This window comes from Orbicella faveolata, unplaced genomic scaffold (genome assembly GCF_042242905.1).
Source record: "Orbicella faveolata isolate gen_17 unplaced genomic scaffold, um_ofav_v1 contig_1, whole genome shotgun sequence".
NCBI lineage: Eukaryota > Metazoa > Cnidaria > Anthozoa > Scleractinia > Merulinidae > Orbicella > Orbicella faveolata.
Genome location: NW_028301536.1, coordinates 1000001 through 1017887, shown reverse-complemented (window position 1 = coordinate 1017887; position 17887 = coordinate 1000001). Strand labels below are relative to the sequence as shown.

Below are 17887 nucleotides of genomic sequence, written 5' to 3'. Positions count from 1 at the left end.
AAACAGTACATCTCTGATGCGCATTTGTGCATAAGGAAAAACCCTGCATGGAATCGCATGTAGTCACAGTCGAGCACAACTTGCGATATGGTGATTTTGTAGGTGATTGTGATTGTTCTTCCCATTGTGATGTTGTAAAATCAAAGTTGTATGGAGAAACTGATGTGAGGAAAGTAGAATGTTTGACATATCCAAAAGAGAATGGGAGTCAGGTTAAGAAGACTTGAAAGGCAAAAAATTGGCAGATGGGAAGGCAGTTGGTGGGCCTAACCGTCTCACTGAAAATTTGATTGATACCTTCCAGCGATATACGGTAGTAAATATTACGTATACATTATCGACTATTTTTCATTAGAATATTATCAATTGTAACAACCCTCTTTTCTGCACTACTTTTGTAATTTGTTGCAATATTGTAATGTTTTTATCAATAAAATAAAAGAAAAAACCATCGCAGAGAAAGATGAACAAAAACTACGCATGATTCGAAGAAAGATGACTGAACGAGAGAAATCACGTAAACAATCGATTTTCGTTGAAGACGCAGACGAAAAGTTGCCAGATGGTGAAGAAGTCTCAATTGACTGAATTAAATGCATTCAGCACTTTTCATTTCTTGATTTTTTTTTTTTTTTTTACGCTGTAAATACATAGCTTTTCTCTGGCAAGATTAACTGTTCAATTTCGGATACGTTTGCCAGCAATCTATATACACTGTCTTAAATTAGACAATATTAAAAAGGGTACTTCACTGTGAAAAAAAAAAAAACCTTCCAGCGATATATGGCTCTCTGCCAAAACAAGAGTGACTTAACTAGCATGGAAAAAGCTGTTAAAACTATTTGGCACCACTATGCCTCAACCAAAGACACTCCACTTCACGGCTACTGTCCTGAAGGACCTGATATGCAAGTGGCAGTGTGATCAGCCAAATGCCACTAACACGTTCACGCCGACGAATGTGGCTCCTGCTGTGATACATTTGAGGCTTTGTAGGAGACTTGACAGCTTGCGCTGTTGCTGTTACACTCTGCAATGGGGGAGCTAGAACAGTCCAAGGAAAGCTAAAAGGGCTTGTCCTGGCTGTTGGAGAGCACTACAAGTCTGGTCTGACACCCACTGATAAACAAAGACCACGCAGCAGCAGAATATTTCTCAGAGGCAACAAAACAACAGCAACTCGGCCTATGGAGTAGAGCAAAGAACATGATGTGTTTTTTCTGAGAGAAATGCTCGCAAGAAAGGTTCTTAGAACAAAGAAACGAAGTCCCACTCGTGGACTGGCTTGGGAAGCGATAGTTGACAGTCTGAATGAAATCCACTGTCCAAAATTCCAACTGAAGGATAAAAAAGCTGTACGAGAGCGGTGGAACCTTCTCCGCAAAAAGTTCAGCAAAAGGATGAGCGAGGAAGAGAAGGCAAGTGGGATTTCTGTGGAAGAGTTAACGGAGAAGGAATCACTAATCGAGGAGTTGGTCAAGAGAGAAGATACCATACAAGCAAAGGCTGAATCAGCATCGAAACAGCACCTCAAGGACGAGACAGACTAATTTATATGCCGAACAAAAGAGAGGGCCAGCAAAAAGCTCTGTATGGTATCCAGTTACAGAAAGTGAAATGAAGGCCTGGATTAGTCTGTACCTAAATATGGGGTTGATTACTAAACCAAACCTTAATTCTTACTGAGTACTGATCCTGTCCTAAGTTCTCCTTTCTTCCCATCTTTGATGTACTGGACTTGATTCTTTCAAATTTTGCTGTACCTGCACTTTGCTGACAACACCCGTGCTCCCCCGTGCGACTCCGCAGACTACAAACTGTACAAAATACAGCCTTTCCTACATTTAACCATGGCAAGGTTTCAGGAAGTGTACACCCCTGAGCGACAACTTGCCATAGATGAGACTTTAATTAAGTTCAAAGGCAAAGCACACTTCAGGCAGTTTATCCCTATAAACCCGGGACGATTTGGTATAAAGGCTTTCACCCTTGCAGAATCCACCAGTGGCTGTGTTGAATAGCAAGATTTATACGGGCAAAGAGAATAATGAAGTACAGAAAGACTTAGAAAGGAAGGCAGTTACGTCTGTGCTGCAACCTTATCCAGATAAGGGATCTTATGCTTTCATGGACAACTATTACACTTCGGTAGCTCTGTTTAGAATTAGAAGAAAGAAAAACCCTTGCATTTGGCACAGCTCGGTCCAACAGGGTAGCCTTGCCAAGAGAGATTTGTGGTGTGAACAAAAAGGAAGTGACAAATCTTAATAGAGGAGAGTGTTTGTACAGGCAAAGGGAAATTTGAATTGCGTGACATGGCCTGACAGAAAGCCAGTTAGTGTGTTAGATACCCTTCCCACCAGTACAAGGGACTCGAGCCTAGTTCAGTGGTCAGTAAAAGTAAATGGGAAGTGGGAGAAGTAATTTTCTAGACCAGGTGTAATTGACCTCTACACCTATATGGGTGGTGTAGATGTGTTTGACCAGTGAACTGTTGCATATGCCAGACTTCTGAAGGGGTCAGTCTGGTATTAGTCTTTTTATATAATTGGTGTGTATCAAAAGCACACATTCTCCACGCCAAATCCCAGAATCATGCCAGTCTATGAGCAATGCAGTTCAGAAAGGGGTTGGTCAGTGCATTAGTCCAAGGCAAGTGCTTTCGAAGAGACACAGGATTGGTGCTGACCCCTGTTGTTATTCCTGACATAAGATTCAATTAGGATCATTTCCATTACCCTGTGAGCAATGATATAAGATCAACTTGCAAGGTCCATATCCAGAAAATGAAGACCATCTATAGCTGTGCCATTTGTGGTGTCAGAATGTATACTGAGCCTTGTTTTCAAAGGTACTACACAATGCAAGGCTACTATTATGATGATGAAAGTCGAGATGGTCCCCATCGGCTAAAAGAAGTAATAGGGAGGCCATATCAAAGAGGAAGATCTTTAAGAAATTAACTCTTGGTTAATGTGCGAGCATAGTTTTGTGCTAGTTAGGCATATAACTAGGCGCTGTATAATCCGTGAAGTAACTATTTGCATATTTCATTATTTTTTCAGTTTTAAGTTCACTAAAGCCAATTATTAGTTTTTCTTAAATTCTTTAAAACAAGAATCATCCTTATTATGTTAAAAGGTGATTAGGATTTCCAGTAAGAAACCAAAAATTAGAATACTTGTTTAAAACTGGTGATTTCAAAGTTTCTTCAAAGATTTGCAATTACGCAGATTATGCTTGTGACGTCACAACTTTGGCATGTGTCATAATTTCTATGATCGATGTGACAGTGTTAAAAATTGGTAAAAAAGGAAAGCAATTAAATAGTTGTCACTGGCTAAAAATATGGTTATCGGATATTTCGGCCACTACTGTTGCCTTCTTCAGCAAAAGATGGAAAATGCAAAATGCTAAACGGTGTCCTGCTAGAATATGTAATAGATGTGTGATAAAACTAAATGAGCAGTAGTCTCATTAAGAATACTCTAGAGACTACTACTCTACTCCAGGCCATTGCTAGCCTGTGTTTATTACAGAAATGGAAATACTTATCAACTCAGTCTCTGTGTGATGTGATGAGCCATAAGACTGTCTACATGGCAGGCTATTACAAGTAGTGCTGGTGGCAAAGAAGAATAATACCCACAAGTTTTGTATAGATCATCACCAACTTAAAGCAGCAGGAACTCAGGGAAACTGTCCCTTACAAAGGGTTGGTCGCCTACTCAAGGTTCAGTGGCTCAAAATGGTTTCCTTCGGAAGACCTCATAGTTAAAAACCCATCAGTGAATAAATTAATGATTAATTTGTTGCCCCAGTGATTCTACCACTGAAGTGTTGTGGAAATACCTTGGACAGAGACTTGTAAAACCTTGTGGTCCAGTCTTATCAGCTGTATTGTAAGAAATTGACACAATTAAATGTCGAAATCTACGACTCTGAGTGAATAATTAACTGTTCAGACGTTTAGGAACACTCATCTCATCTCTGTGGCAATGGAACTAACCAATCAGGCAACAGAGGCACTCGTCACCTTAAGAGTTGTTTCTGAGTGTAATGTTATGCCATTTGGATTTTGGAAGAAACCACATATAAGTACGTTTCAAAGATGTTATTTCTGAAAAAAAAAAACAAAAAAACATGCAAATGAGGCCAACAACTATTTTGTAGGCCCGAGGTAAGAGGCCTGGGTACCAGTTGAGCATAGTGGGAAAAGATGTAGGAGTACACAAGGCAGGGTATGGCATAAAGTGATCATCTAGGCCTCTGAACCAACTGACTCCTATCTCAGATAAAATCCCACATACGGCAAGCGCAGAAAAATGTTAAGGTTTACTATCAAGGTATACCTCTTAATTGACCAGCTCCATTTCCTTTCTTACTACACTTCCGCATAGCATATGTGAATATTTTTCATAATCAAGGAATTTCCATATAAAATGGAATAGCGCATTTTAAACGATTTCAAAGATCCTGAAGATGGTTTTTTGGGAAGAAAACAACTCAAAAGTATTGTAATTAACAAACATTTCTTTGGTTATCTCCGAATTTTAAGACATTGTCTAAGAATTTGTGATAATTGTATCACGTGATTTCGAGACCGCGTGCTCGTATAAGGTGTAGAGTTTCAATCATTGTAATGTGTGATCGATAGAATAAATCAGTGTGTTGGAAGACCTTGTGGTTATCGAGTCGATTTTTCTGAAACATTGCTTCAAATACGTGGACCAGCTCCATTTCATTGTTTAAGATACTTCCATATGGCATAAAAATATTTTTCACAATGAAGGAATTTCCATCCAAAATGGAATCCAAATTTCCATCCATTTAAAACGATTTCAAAGATCTTTAAGATGGCTTTTAGGGACTCAAACAACTCAAAGGTATTTGTCTTGAAATTTGAAGCAAACCATCAAGCTAAATGATCCTACTTGGGACTTCACTGAGTTCCCAATATGAACAGGATGTTCAAATGTGACTTAATACTCCCCATATGGCCAATGACAGAGAGCAATACTCTCCATATGGCCAACTAATATACTGTTTTTATTTTGTAAAGTTTGTTGGGAGATGTGTAATTTGCATTTGCTGGTGGCTGCTATGGTGATTGACATGCAATCCTTTCAGATGCTATTATAGGGGGATTCATGCTGATGTCATTGTTTACATTTTTCTTCATTTGCATACAACTTTGCATACAGAAGGAAACATGTTAAATATGAATCGACTCCAGCCAGCTAAAGAGGTAGTGAAACATAATACATGGTGAAACTTTTAGTTTTTTGGGTGTAATATTGAAGGAGATATTGTCTTTCAAAAACCGCAAAATTTTGGGGGTGCAAAACTCTACATTCTTTGTAAAATTTTGAGTATTTAACCAGTGTTGCACAAAAAGTATTCAATACATCAGGCTCATATTCATTGGCAGAGTTAATCGTACTATGGCCTTTCAATATTCAGAACTGATTTATTTGTAGCTCCATCAGAAATTGAATTACTTATGCTAATAAGGCAAATATTGCAAGCAAGGATTCCCCTATAGCCGTGAAAGTGTAATGGCACAGTACAATTTCATAGTGTAAAAGGTAAAGGGATAAAAGAAAAAAAGCATCTCTCGAAGATCAACCATTCAAGTACAGGCAAGATATTTTAAAATATAGAATATTGTTACCTTTCTCCTTGAAAACAGCGAAAGATCGAGAGTTAATTTTTCCAAATGCTTCACATGTGCATGCGCATGAGCACCCTGATGTTCGTCAAAAGCTTTAATAAAGAAGCATTGCCTACGAGAGACAAACCCCTTCCAAAATAGGTAAGGGGTAGAAGTGGGTTACAAAAATTCTGCTAAGAGTAGTGCTGCTGACAAAAAAGGATAGAAGCCAAAGGTTCTGTATAGATTACAACAAAGTTAACGCAGCTACCCCCTCACAGCACCTTTCCCAATGCTTTTAGTAGTTCAAAAGGGTTTCCCTCTGAAGACCCTATTTCCGGTTTCTGACAGGTAGCAGACCATGAAAACAATCATGCAAACACAGCATCTGCCACCTCAACTGTTGAAAAGGGTATAACATTTAGGATTAAAAATAACCATAGTTAAAAGAGGGGACTGGTTATGAAGCCCAGCAAACATCAAAGGAGCAAACATCAAAGGAGCAAACATCAAAGGAGCAAACAAAGATGCCAAGATTTATATTGAAAGGTGCACGACCGTGCACAATCTTTTGTTTTACATTCATACACTATGCATGAATTACGTAACCAACACGTTTCTAATGGTTAGTTCCTCAGTACAGAGTAAACAACTATCGTGTTTTGGGCACAGTCAAGGCCAAAAAAGCAAACAAAAAAAATACAACAAAGAACTTTGTCGGGTTTCATAACCATTCCCTCCTATTAACATTGAAATAACCAATCAACAAGTGGCAGTTTCCTGAGGTGCGCAACACCTCGCACTTTGTTTGATTTTCAATTTTGTTAACATCTTCAATGTATTGGTTTATTTGGGAAAAAGATCGCTATCCTCTGTTCTCAAGGAACTTTCTGATTGGTTAACTCTTTTCCAAGTGGCCCGGTTTGAGTAGTCGCACTGTAAACACTCTTCATTAGTAAATCTAACTGATTTGACGGTCCCCTATACATGTACTTGTCTTTTGAAACTTTATTACAGCTATTTTCTCCGTTTATTTATGATTTACTTTCTAGTTGTTCAGGATTCCAAGCTAGAATATCTTTTTAAATACACATGCACACAAATTTGACCAATGGGGAGTGTGAAAGAAAATTTACATAAAAGTGATTTCTGAATCAGTAGTTTAAGCAAAATAATTTCCAGTTGTCTCAGTAATCCAGTCAAAGGAGATCTTTGTTTTCAACGTTGTGTGTGTTTTCAAGGTTTTGTCTACCTATGCCTGAATATTGTGTCAGATCTGATAGTGGGCATCCTCTTCAATCATCTAAGTACTTTTTCTGGTCTAATGTATTGAGTAAATTCAATAGAACTTTTCTCGAATGTTCTACAGTACACTGTTACAAGCAGAGGTTAAGAGAATAAAATCTCCTGGCAAAGTGGTTATGCCCTGAATGCCTCACAACTGGAAAAAAAAATCGCCAAATGGTGAAGTGCGTTTGGAAGATATAAAAAGCTCTTATTTGCGCTGGCTATTGTGGCACAAAATGCAGCAAAGTTAAGACGTTGAGCTCAAAAGCCTATGTTTTGACCTGTAAGCCTTTTTTTATTCTCCCCCTGTATTATCTCAGAGTTTTGTTGTATCAAACATTTGTCTTAATTTTGCTGTGAATGTTCGTCAGATGTTAGAAAGATTTTAATCTCTTTGTAAAATGCGTTTTTAAGCATTTTTTCTCAATACATTTTTATGCTTTGCAACACTTCTGCGAAAGCTATGGCTGGAATTGGCAATGCTCTTTTGGTTTGCACTGGTGACAATGACAAGCCACCAAACCGAACACATTTTTCACTTCTTCACTCCAATATTTTGTCTAAACCAAACACGCCCTGCAAAGGGCCAGGACCTTTAAAGAAAATATTTCCACGCTTTCATTCCGTTGTTTGTCAAAATCAACTTGTGTGACAAATTTTTTGTCTCCATTCAGGAACTGTTTTGTGAGTGTGGGACCAAATCAGCCTAAATTTTGAAAAACTACCCTAAAATATAAGAACCTGTTCAGCCTGACCTCGAAAATTCTAGGTTGTTATATGAGGGTTTTTTTATGAGGGCGACTTTCTAGTCCTATCTTTGTTGAGCTTTACCATTTTGCAAAGTAACAGCCTTAAACCACTTTTATCTCCCGTTTCAACTTGTAGTATATTTCTGATTCCTCTTTTAGCGTTATTCTGTAACCAAGCTGATCTTTGCCAATGAATATAAATGAAATGACACAATGTTTGCTTGTTTGTTATCTGGCCAATTAATGACAAAATATCTCATTATTACCCTCTGGGAGCAGACAGCTGGTGTCGCTTTGACAGAGACATTGCAAACAGGACAAAGTGGTTCAAACCAATTCCTGGGCAGCCTGTTGATTTACCAATTAACCCAAGGCTTAGCGAGAATGCCTTCCTGGCTAGACATCTGGATGGGAAGCCCGAAATCAAAATAAAGCTATAAATGACAATGACTTCTGTAGCCAAACTTAAAACAACAGTCTCCCAGCTATTAAAATTAATGTTTCATACCTCTCAAAATATAAGCCTACTGTTTCATGAAGACAATTAAAGGTTTCCATAATTTGGCAAAGAAAATTATAATAACAGGCCCAGGCCATTGATTCCAGGGAGTCACTTGTGTTGTGAGAGCTTCATCGCATTGCCAAGTGCATGAAATTGTTCCATTCAAACAAGAGATACCTTTTCCTGATTCCCAGTCATGTCAAGTGAAGCAGGGGTGTCTATTTTAGCAAGTAGCAAAAGTGTGCAATTTCTAAGCTCATTTCTGGCAAGTTGCGTGATGCAGGGTCGATATAGAACCCAAGCAATGACGTTACTAGGAAACAAGCATTTCACCCCATTGCATTCAAATTTGAACAACAGAGAGTATTTAGATTCCAACAATCACATGCCAAGTTGTAGCTATGACACTCTAATCTATGGGATGCCATTTCCGCCAAAATTATTGTTTTATTATTATTAGGCACAATGTTTTATTATTAGGCACCAGTTAATTATTATTAGGCACAATGTTTTATTATTAGGCACCAGTTTATTATTATTAGGCACAATGTTTTATTATTAGGCACCAGTTTATTATTGTTAGGCACAATGTTTTATTATTAGGCACCAGTTTATTATTGTTTGGAATTATTTTTTATTATTAGTCACCTTGTTGCATTATTAGGCATTGATTTTCATTATTAGCACTTTTCCCGCCTTTTTTCGTCTCGACCAATGAAAATCTCAGCAGCTCGGCAGCAGCTCCAGTAGTCACGGCACAGTAAATAGGTTGACATGACATGGCGGAGAACAACGTTTTCGTGGTAAAGGATCTGCTTTCAAAAGCCGTTAAGGTAATCGAAGGGCTTGCTAGCCCTGATGAAGGAGAAACCTCAACAGCTAAACCAATTCCTTCCACGACGAACCAGGGCACTGGCACTAGTTTAAAAACAGAAATGGAGCGGCTTTTCCCGAACGTTTACGGCATGAAGAGGCCATCAAATACAAACTTCTCCACTGTCAAAAGGGGACGTGGCAGCTCGGCGAAGAAGAAGGAGAAAACCGTGACACGAAAGTTTGTATGCCTGGCAGATAAAAGTCAGGCCGAAGTCCCTACCGTACAAGAAAAGAGAGAACTATTTCTCTGTGGTTTGGGAGAGAAGAAAATTGCCCTTCCCGTAGACGGCACATTTGCTCGCCTATATTCTGTTCTCGTGGATTCCTTTCCGAAGCTCTCTGATGTGGGTGGTTTGGAGCTGATGTACGCCGAACCAGGTAAACGAGAATTGCACATCATCCCTACCGGGCCTCAAGGGAACACCGTGCAGTATATATCACAGTTTATAGGTCAAGGAAGGGTTTATGTTCGACCCATTCAGTGTGACATCGATCTTAACACAGTTCAAGAACACACAGATCCCTCAGTTTTGGAAGAAATATGCAATTCATGTTTACAGTTCGTTGCAATGGATAAGTTGAGGGAACATACGGAGGTAAGAACTGTCACTGAAATATACTTGCTGTTTAGATATAAGCTTTAAGCATATATTTCACTGAATCGGTGCTAAATGCACAGGTTTTTATCGTCTGCCCAAGTGAAGTCCCCTGTTGTATTTTTGAAAAATCGCAGCGCCACTGTCGTTAGTTCGAAGTTGTGTGACATTGTTGAGTTTATTCTTATCAGATTGTCAAGTATTTAAGTCACGAACGAAATGTTTATTTTGGGTGTAGTACAAACATGTAAAACCAGGGTTTGATTTCAATCAATTAATGCAGATGGTCGTTGTCACGGAAAGAGAAAATAAAGGCAGTCTTTAAAGTTAATTACATTTAGTTTGCAGGCTCGCTTATATTTCATTAAGATCTACATGTAATCCGAGGAGATGTTTTAGTCATTCTCGACAACCATTCCAGACACCCTCCCCCCTCATCACCCTCCTCACATTGTAGAATACCCAGGGGTCATATCTTTCCACCTCAGTATTTCTGTATTTGTAATTGAAGTTTTATCTTTTCCAGAACTGCCTTAAAAAGCAAGAGAAGTGTAGGAAAGAGAAGTGCAAGATTTGTTTAGAGGACATTGTTGGTGAAGGAGTTACCCCAGCATGTTGCAGTGATGTATTTCATAGTGTTTGCTTGGAGGAGTGGCATAACACCTCAGATGGCAGTAGTTCAAAATGCCCTGTTTGTGATCAATTGTTCTTTACAATTCGACCCAAGTAAGCGTGTTTTTTATGTTATAATATTCCTCAAACAGTTGCTTATCAGTTGACTAATTCAATCCAAAAAACCATGTATAACTAAAAGCCAAAAACTGGACACTAATTAGGCACTATCACAAAGTTATGGTACCTGTCAACAACAATATTTGACATATAATTAGCCATGTACACTGTATCACCACATGCAATTTTCGAAAGAAGTGATTGTAAGAGGTGGACTACCATATGGAAAAATATCAGTTGTGATATTTTCATTCACCATTCTGTAGTCATTTTTTTGTCACAACTGATACTGAAAATTGCACTAAAGTAGTAGTTTTACCTTTCTTTTTCCTCGCAGTGACATTGGTAACTCCTACATCTCAAATCAAGATGCAAACTCCCAAGTCGCATGCAGTGAGACAATCAGCACCCCCTCGCAAAGGCAGAAGGCAAGTAAAGCAATGCCGAGGCAACAGAATAAGTCAAGTGAACCTTTACCAAGGGAACAGAGTGAACCGGGGGAACCATTACCAAGGGAACAGAGTGAACAGGGAGAACCATTATCAAGTATCTCTAGCATAATGCCATTGGAAGAAACAGGCAACACTGATTTTTTCTATGGCTCCTTATTTAAGGATGAAATTGCTATAGAATTGGACTCTGATAATGAGCAAGCCTCAGTTGAGGTGGCAAATGTGGAAGTAATAAATGTAACTCCTGTCTTGTCGTTACAAGACATTTTGTCAGAGTTAGCTGAAGCAGTCAATGAAAACAAAATTTCAAAATTTAATATCTGTAGAAAGGATATCTGGGAGGGCACAAAAAGGGGTTTGACAAGGAAATCGTTTTCTCCCAGTAACAAGATATCCGTGAGATTCAGTGACGATTCTGGGACATCTGAGGGTGCTGTGGATTTGGGAGGGCCAACACGTGAATTTTTAACTCTTGTTGTAGAGCGGCTGGCCAATTCGCAGTTGTTCCGTGGTCCAAAGGAAGCACTGTTCCTGTCATGCAATGCTTCATGTTTAGCAAACTCAGAATACCTGTATGCAGGGAAAATAACTGCTCTGTCCCTTGTCCATGGGGGCCCTGGGCTTTGCTTTTTATCTCCTGTTCAGTATGATGCTTTGATCTATGGTCCAGATAAAGTACAGGTAGCTGTTGAGGATATATATGAACCTGAACTTAAGACCTCTCTGCAACAACTTTCTAGGGCTCAGTCAGTTCAAGAAGGAAATGAAGTTATGTCACGTAATAATCTGGACACGGTTTTGGAATTAGGGGGTACCCTTCAACAAATTAAGTCCATTAAGGACATTGACAACATTGTAAAACGAACAGCTCATTGGCTCACATTGGGGAGGGCGTGGCCAGCCCTGGAACAATTCAAACAGGGTTTATCAGACTTGGGTGTCTTGAAGGCAATTACAAACAATCCTGATGTTTTTCATGAAGCTTTTTGCTACAGTCCAGTCGAATTAGATGCCGATTCATTCAAGAATTTGTTTACTGTTCTTCAGAGTGAAGAAGGCTCAAACAACAGAGCATTAGAAAATGTAATTATTTCTCACTGGTGCGACTATTTACAAGATGTAGAAGAAGGGGAAACAACGATCACCTGAAGTGATCTGCTATTTTTTACTTGCGGGTGTAAACAATTACCACCACTACGGGTCGGTTGGGATTTAACTCTTGGGTTCCTTCATGATCCTGACAAAGATGGTAATTTATCCCCCTTTCCCAAGGCCAATACATGTGGGCCTATGTTGCACCTTCCAACTGTTCACAAAACATATGTCGCATTTAGAGATGCAATGACGTTTGCAATCAGGAACAGCAAAGGGTTTGGCTATGCTTAGGGAAAACAGAATATTGTCTGTGCAGACATTTACATTTTATAGCCATGTATGAAGATTACAAAATTGGGAACCTGTGACTTTTATAATATTATATCAAAATGAAAACATCTTGATAGCAGTAGAATACTGTAATGTTCAAGAGAGGGCCACCCATTTTACATTAAAGTTGCCATACTATTACTTGGGAAACCTGTAAGAGTGGATACAGTTAAGCATAAAGTTCACACTGTTTATCAATATTACTGATTACTGTTTCAGAAAATTGAAGAGCCCTGAGAAAAATGTCCTAAGTGACTTTAATTTTAAGACCATTTTGTTTACAGAATTCTGGGTTTGGGTGGTTAATTGGAGTTGCAGGCACATCCATGAACCCGAAAATATTGACAAGAAAGTTCTTTTATTGATGCAAAAAAGCAAGATTCGCTTGGGAGTACATTCTTGCTTTGGGCTCTTTAATTATGTTTTTACATATTAATTGAAATATATGCAGTTCTTCCTTGCATGCAAGTTATAAACAACATATATAATACGACCATGCCCAATTTTATAGACCTTTATAGGTTTGCTGTATGGACAAAATTAATAGGAAACGTTATAGGAGAATCCTACACTAAAGTAAGCTTAGTTTCATAGTGCTTATATTAGTCCAATATTATTACTCAGTGGTTGTGTTAAACAAGTTCAAGTTCAAAATTTTGTTATTGCAGGGTTACATTTAGGTGAATAAAGAATTTCAATTTAAAATTCTTGTTGTTTTATAGCGTCCATATTAAAAACCAGGAGGGGGGGGAGGGAGGAAAATGAGGGGGGATATGTCTAGCCTTTTTCTGTACTCCAGAAGGGGGATGTTAATTCTCAGAGCAATTTTCAGGGGGATGTTTATTTTTTTAGACATCAAATATATACAGAATAATGGTAATATTTTAAAGTGTGATTTTTGCAAAGTGCATCCATATCAGCTTATAAGGAAGGGCCCAAAATTTTTTTCCAGCCCTTTGGGCCTTAGGTTAAGGTGGAGGCCCAAAGATTTTCCCCACACGAGGGACCCTAGATACGCCACTGATTACAAAGTGAAAGAACAAAGCATGCTTTAACATTAAGTTGGGACTCAAGTTTCCTGACATGAAGCTGTTAGGGGGGGATACAAATTTTTTCCAAGCAGGTAAGGGGGGGTGCGTAATTTTGTACCGTTTTCAGGGGGGATGTTAAAAATACAGTACTCTATACAATTTCCTCCCCCCTCCTGCTTTTTAATGAATGCAGCCTTAAGGACAGAGTAAACAACCATGTGTGAACAAATTATGTATGAATGGGTGGGAGAAACTTGTGATTTTTCTAATGGAGCTGAAGTCATATAGTAACTATAATTTATGGGCATACAACAGACCATCAAAATAATCATTACTGATTGAACATCAAAGGCGAAGCTGGGTACCCTAGGCTCCTCTCTTGCATGTATGTCTGCCATTGGTTTGAGACACACATTCAGGTATCAGTAAGAAGTCATTCATTTAAACATTCCAGAGTGGATTGTTACTTCAACTTAATGCTGCTCAAGAAATTCCTTGGCAAGTTTGTAAAGTCTAATTTTATCATCTGTTATTGAAGACTCTCGAAGTAACTCAGTTCTTGACTCAAGGTCAGCAACTTGCTCACCTGTCAGAGCTTGAGAAGTAGGTGGAATTTCCACAGTGTCCTCATCAAGGGGAACAGGACCATTCCAATCAGTGCCATATTCATCAGTAACATCAACCGGGTCTGTATTGTTTTCTGCAGAATTCAGTGAACCTTTGATCCAAAGTTGAAGAGGTGTGTTGTTGTTGGCTGTAGACAAGGGATGTCTCAGCCAGGCAGCAGACCATTCATGTAAACGATAGTTTATGTGATGAAGGAATGCATAATGAAGGCACCATAAATCACACTCAGATAAAGGGTCAAAGATACCCAGTTCCTCCATCAGAGAAAACAACTCGTAGAAATTTGCCAAAACATCTTCAAACACGTCCCGCCACATTCGCTCAATTCTTTGATTGTGCACACTTTTACCAACCAGAGCTGAGCCTCTCCCTGTTCCTCGAGTACTCAACATATATTTGACAACATCCACATTTTCAGATCCCTGATCACATCTGACTCTTGAGGGCAATCCCCAGTCTTGTACCGCTTTGATAAAAAGTGAGTACACAGTAACAGCTTTGTTGTTTGTGCTGCATGATAAAAAAACTGGGATTCGACTGAAGCCATCCACACAGCCATGGACAACAAAACGCCACTTCACAAGTTTGTGATTTCCATCAAAGTGCCAGAGACCAAGTGGCCTGCTCACATTATACACGCGCCGTTTTATTGCTTTGCAGCGTCTTGCAGCAACTGCAAAAGGGTCCACCCTAGAAAGTGACTCCCTTATCCGACGTCTAGGCAGAAATATACCCCTTGCACCAAAGTACCCAGCCAACATTTTTGACCCACAGCTTGGGTTCCCTCTTTTTATATCCCTCACTATGTCATCCAACTGACTATCCTGCATTTCGGTGTATAAAGCACGTACTGAGAGGCCATGTTCTTGCATTCGTCGTTCTATGGTCCTTGAACTGACGTGCAAAAGGTCTGCAATAGATCGGACACTAAATCTAGCTCTTAGAAGCATCTCAAGTTGTTCCTTCCTGATGTCATAAGCTGGCCTACCAGGAGTACCACTACGAACAACACTTGCTCTTTCCTCATTCTGCTGTAAAAGTGATCGTGCGCTACTCAACAAATTAAACAACTCTTCAGGTATTCTTGTCACTGAATCAAGGAGATTCACATGCTTTTGAATTTCTTCAAGCTCCTCCGCTAAGTCACTGTCATGAGACACACCAACACAAGCAACAATCTCTTGTAATCGGGAGGTAACTTCATGCCTTAAGTCGGAAATAGTGTTAGTTGCCATCGTTTTATACTTCGAGGATAAATTGCTTCTACATACTCAGCTACATTTTGCTTTTTCTGGGCCTACAAAGTCAAGATGTCTATCCCTTGTAAGGTACGAAAATAATACGAAACAGTGCCTAATAATAAAGATGAAATAATAATAGAAAATAATGCCAAACAATAATAAAATAGTGCCTAATAATAAGAGATTGTGCCTAATAATAAAACATTGTGCCTAATAATAATAAACTGGTGCCTAATAATAAAACATTGTGCCTAATAATAATTAACTGGTGCCTAATAATAAAACATTCTGCCTAATAATAATAAAACAATAATTTTGGCGGAAATGGCACCCCATACTAATCTGGCATATATGAGGAATTTTTCTTTCAAGGTGACTCGTTACATAGTTTGGTGTGAATCACGGCTTTGTTGTCAAAGAGAGCACTGGTCAATTTTATTGATCCAGACGAAGTTATAGCAATGATTCTGAATGACGAAACTTCCTAAGAATAGTAGCAAGGAGAGTGATTTGAACAGGCAGCTGGAAAATGAAATAAACAAGTAATATGGTCAAATTGGTGGCTTTTTGTGCCTGATGACAAGTTAAAACTCTTTCCAGCCACATCTTATTTCATGGGGTAATTTGCGACCCGTAAGGAGAAAAATTTTCCTTTTCTCTCCAAATTTGGTACACAGCAAGTTGACATAACTAGCTAATCACTGAGCTTATAGACACTGAGAAACTTGAATTCAGCTACGTAATGGGATTTTTGCAAAACTGAGATGTAGCAAAAATAAATAGGGCTGGATTGGTCACACCCTGCGGAAAGCACCAAACAACATCATCCGGCAAGCTCTAAGGTGGAACCCCCAAGGGAAGAGAAAGAGGGGACGCCCCAGAAACGTGACGGGACGCTGATGCAGAACTGAAGCTGATAGGATACAACTGGAAAGAAACTGAACGAAAAGCCCAAGTTCAAGTTCGCTAACGAGGGGTTGTTGATGGCCTATGCCCCACCTGGAGCGATGGGCCTAAGTAAGTGCAAAAATAAAAGCAATTATTGAGGAAAGCAAAATCATGTGTGAAATTAGCACATGTGCGCGACGTCATCTGTCATCAAATTATGGACACAAATGCGACTTAAGGTAATTCCTCTGAAACAAAAGTGACAATAGATTTTTGTTCAAACTTTGTCCACTGAATATTTGTCACATTATGAATATTTGTCACTGCTCATTAAGGAGCAGTGAGGCATTGAATATGCCCCATTTTTGCATTATTTAATGCTTATTATAAGAACGCACTCCCAGTAATTGTAACATCTTTGTAAGCCCGGACTCACAAGAACACGCATTAAACTACAGTCAATACATTGTGTCGGACCACAAATAAACGTTTAAGTTTGATTCAGACAGAAAGCTAAATCCTTGATTAAAAATTTGAACCAAATTTCTTGACGTGGTTACCGACTGCAAAATAGAAAAGACCACAGTGTATTTGCTATTTTTCTTATTTATTCCATTTTCAGCAATAGAAATTAGATGTCTGTTCTCGCGCAAAGCTTATGATTAGTTGATTACGACTGCAAAAAAAAATGGGGTGCCCATGCTCGTTGGTGAGCTAGAGCCATTTTTCAACTGAGAGAGCTCAATATCAAGGCAAATCCGTCATGTTTTCAATATGCGCGTGCATAAGTGCGCGCTAATGACGCCATAAATTATGCGTAGTAAGGATGCGCAATGCAAATGTGAGGAATGACCTTAATACTCTTCGCATCACTGTTTTGGTCTAGAATCTCACAAATGACTCTATATAAAATAATCAATAACTGTATAAAAGGTCATGTTAAATTCATTTTTGAGTGATTTTGTTGCAAAATCCGATGAGACTCTTATCAAAGTGTCACTAATCCACTTCTGATTACCATGGTGATTGAAATGCAATTCTTTGGTATGCGTATAGAAAAAAGTGAAACAATTTCAGACTCCATGAATTTCTATGAGGTTTTCTGGATAGATCTCGTCATAAACCAAGGTAAAGCCTTTCTCTCTACCTCCAAATCACTCAAAGTGGTTTTACAGTATATTTTGGTTTTCCAAAACTTTGATTTTTTTTCCACATTACTTTAATTTACAATTTTTTTCGAAAAGTTTCAGCTTTCAATATTAATATCCATTTCTTTATAAAGCATATTTTACACCCTTTCAAAAGAGATTTTGCATTCTTCACTCCTGTATTGGTGGAGATATTAAACAAAACATGTGACTGTCAATTTTGTCATGTTTTCAATGAAAAAATGGAGTTAAACAAGAACATTCCTTGCCAGTCCTAGTACTTTAGGGTATTTTGTCAAGGCAATTTTATCCATCACAAGTCTCAATGAAAAAGTAAACGATATTTATTGCCAAAGGGAATAACTAATTTCATGCAACCTGGCCTGCAATTAGTTTCCCGGATGGAGTCACATCCGGGACTTGAATGTTTATATTTAAGCATTTGAACATCTAGTTACAGGCCTCTTTCCTGAAAGCTTCGGTGCAGGGCAAGTCTTTATTTGCGATCACACACAGTACTCCCCTGCTGGAGTTCCCTTTGGTTTACAGATGCCTGGAGCGAAGACCTGACTGGTTTATCCAATCAGTGCCGTAGCAAGGGGAAAAAACTGGGGGGTATAGAATTGAGCACCAAGGGGGTCTGGGAGCACGTCCTCAAAAAATTTTGAAATCTAAGTTTA

General features: G+C 38.8%; 2 protein-coding genes and 1 pseudogene across 2 annotated transcripts; 2 read left to right on the top strand and 1 right to left on the bottom strand.

Annotated features, from left to right (window-relative positions):
* Window positions 1-1229: 1229 nt before the first annotated feature.
* LOC149117652 (uncharacterized) lies at window positions 1230-1694 on the top strand. The gene has a single exon (XM_089283683.1). The coding sequence runs from the start codon at window positions 1230-1232 to the stop codon at window positions 1548-1550; it is 321 nt and encodes a 106-aa protein (XP_089139809.1). The 3' UTR covers window positions 1551-1694.
* Window positions 1695-8619: 6925 nt separating this feature from the next.
* On the top strand, window positions 8620-12977 carry LOC149117651 (uncharacterized). Its single transcript, XM_089283679.1, has 3 exons — window positions 8620-9663; window positions 10190-10389; window positions 10733-12977. The coding sequence occupies exons 1-3, from the start codon at window positions 8971-8973 to the stop codon at window positions 11994-11996; spliced, it is 2157 nt and encodes a 718-aa protein (XP_089139805.1). The 5' UTR covers window positions 8620-8970; the 3' UTR covers window positions 11997-12977.
* Window positions 12978-16674: 3697 nt separating this feature from the next.
* Window positions 16675-17887, bottom strand: part of LOC149117650 (uncharacterized) — a 2031-nt pseudogene continuing 818 nt past the window's right edge.

Bases quoted from the DNA above. Each gene is read 5' to 3' on its own strand.
- LOC149117652 (XM_089283683.1), top strand. From the start codon at position 1,230: ATGCTCGCAAGAAAGGTTCTTAGAACAAAGAAACGAAGTCCCACTCGT.
- LOC149117651 (XM_089283679.1), top strand. From the start codon at position 8,971: ATGGCGGAGAACAACGTTTTCGTGGTAAAGGATCTGCTTTCAAAAGCC. The intron at 9,664-10,189 runs GTAAGAACTGTC...TATCTTTTCCAG, and splicing joins AGTTGAGGGAACATACGGAG to AACTGCCTTAAAAAGCAAGA. The intron at 10,390-10,732 runs GTAAGCGTGTTT...TTTTCCTCGCAG, and splicing joins TTCTTTACAATTCGACCCAA to TGACATTGGTAACTCCTACA.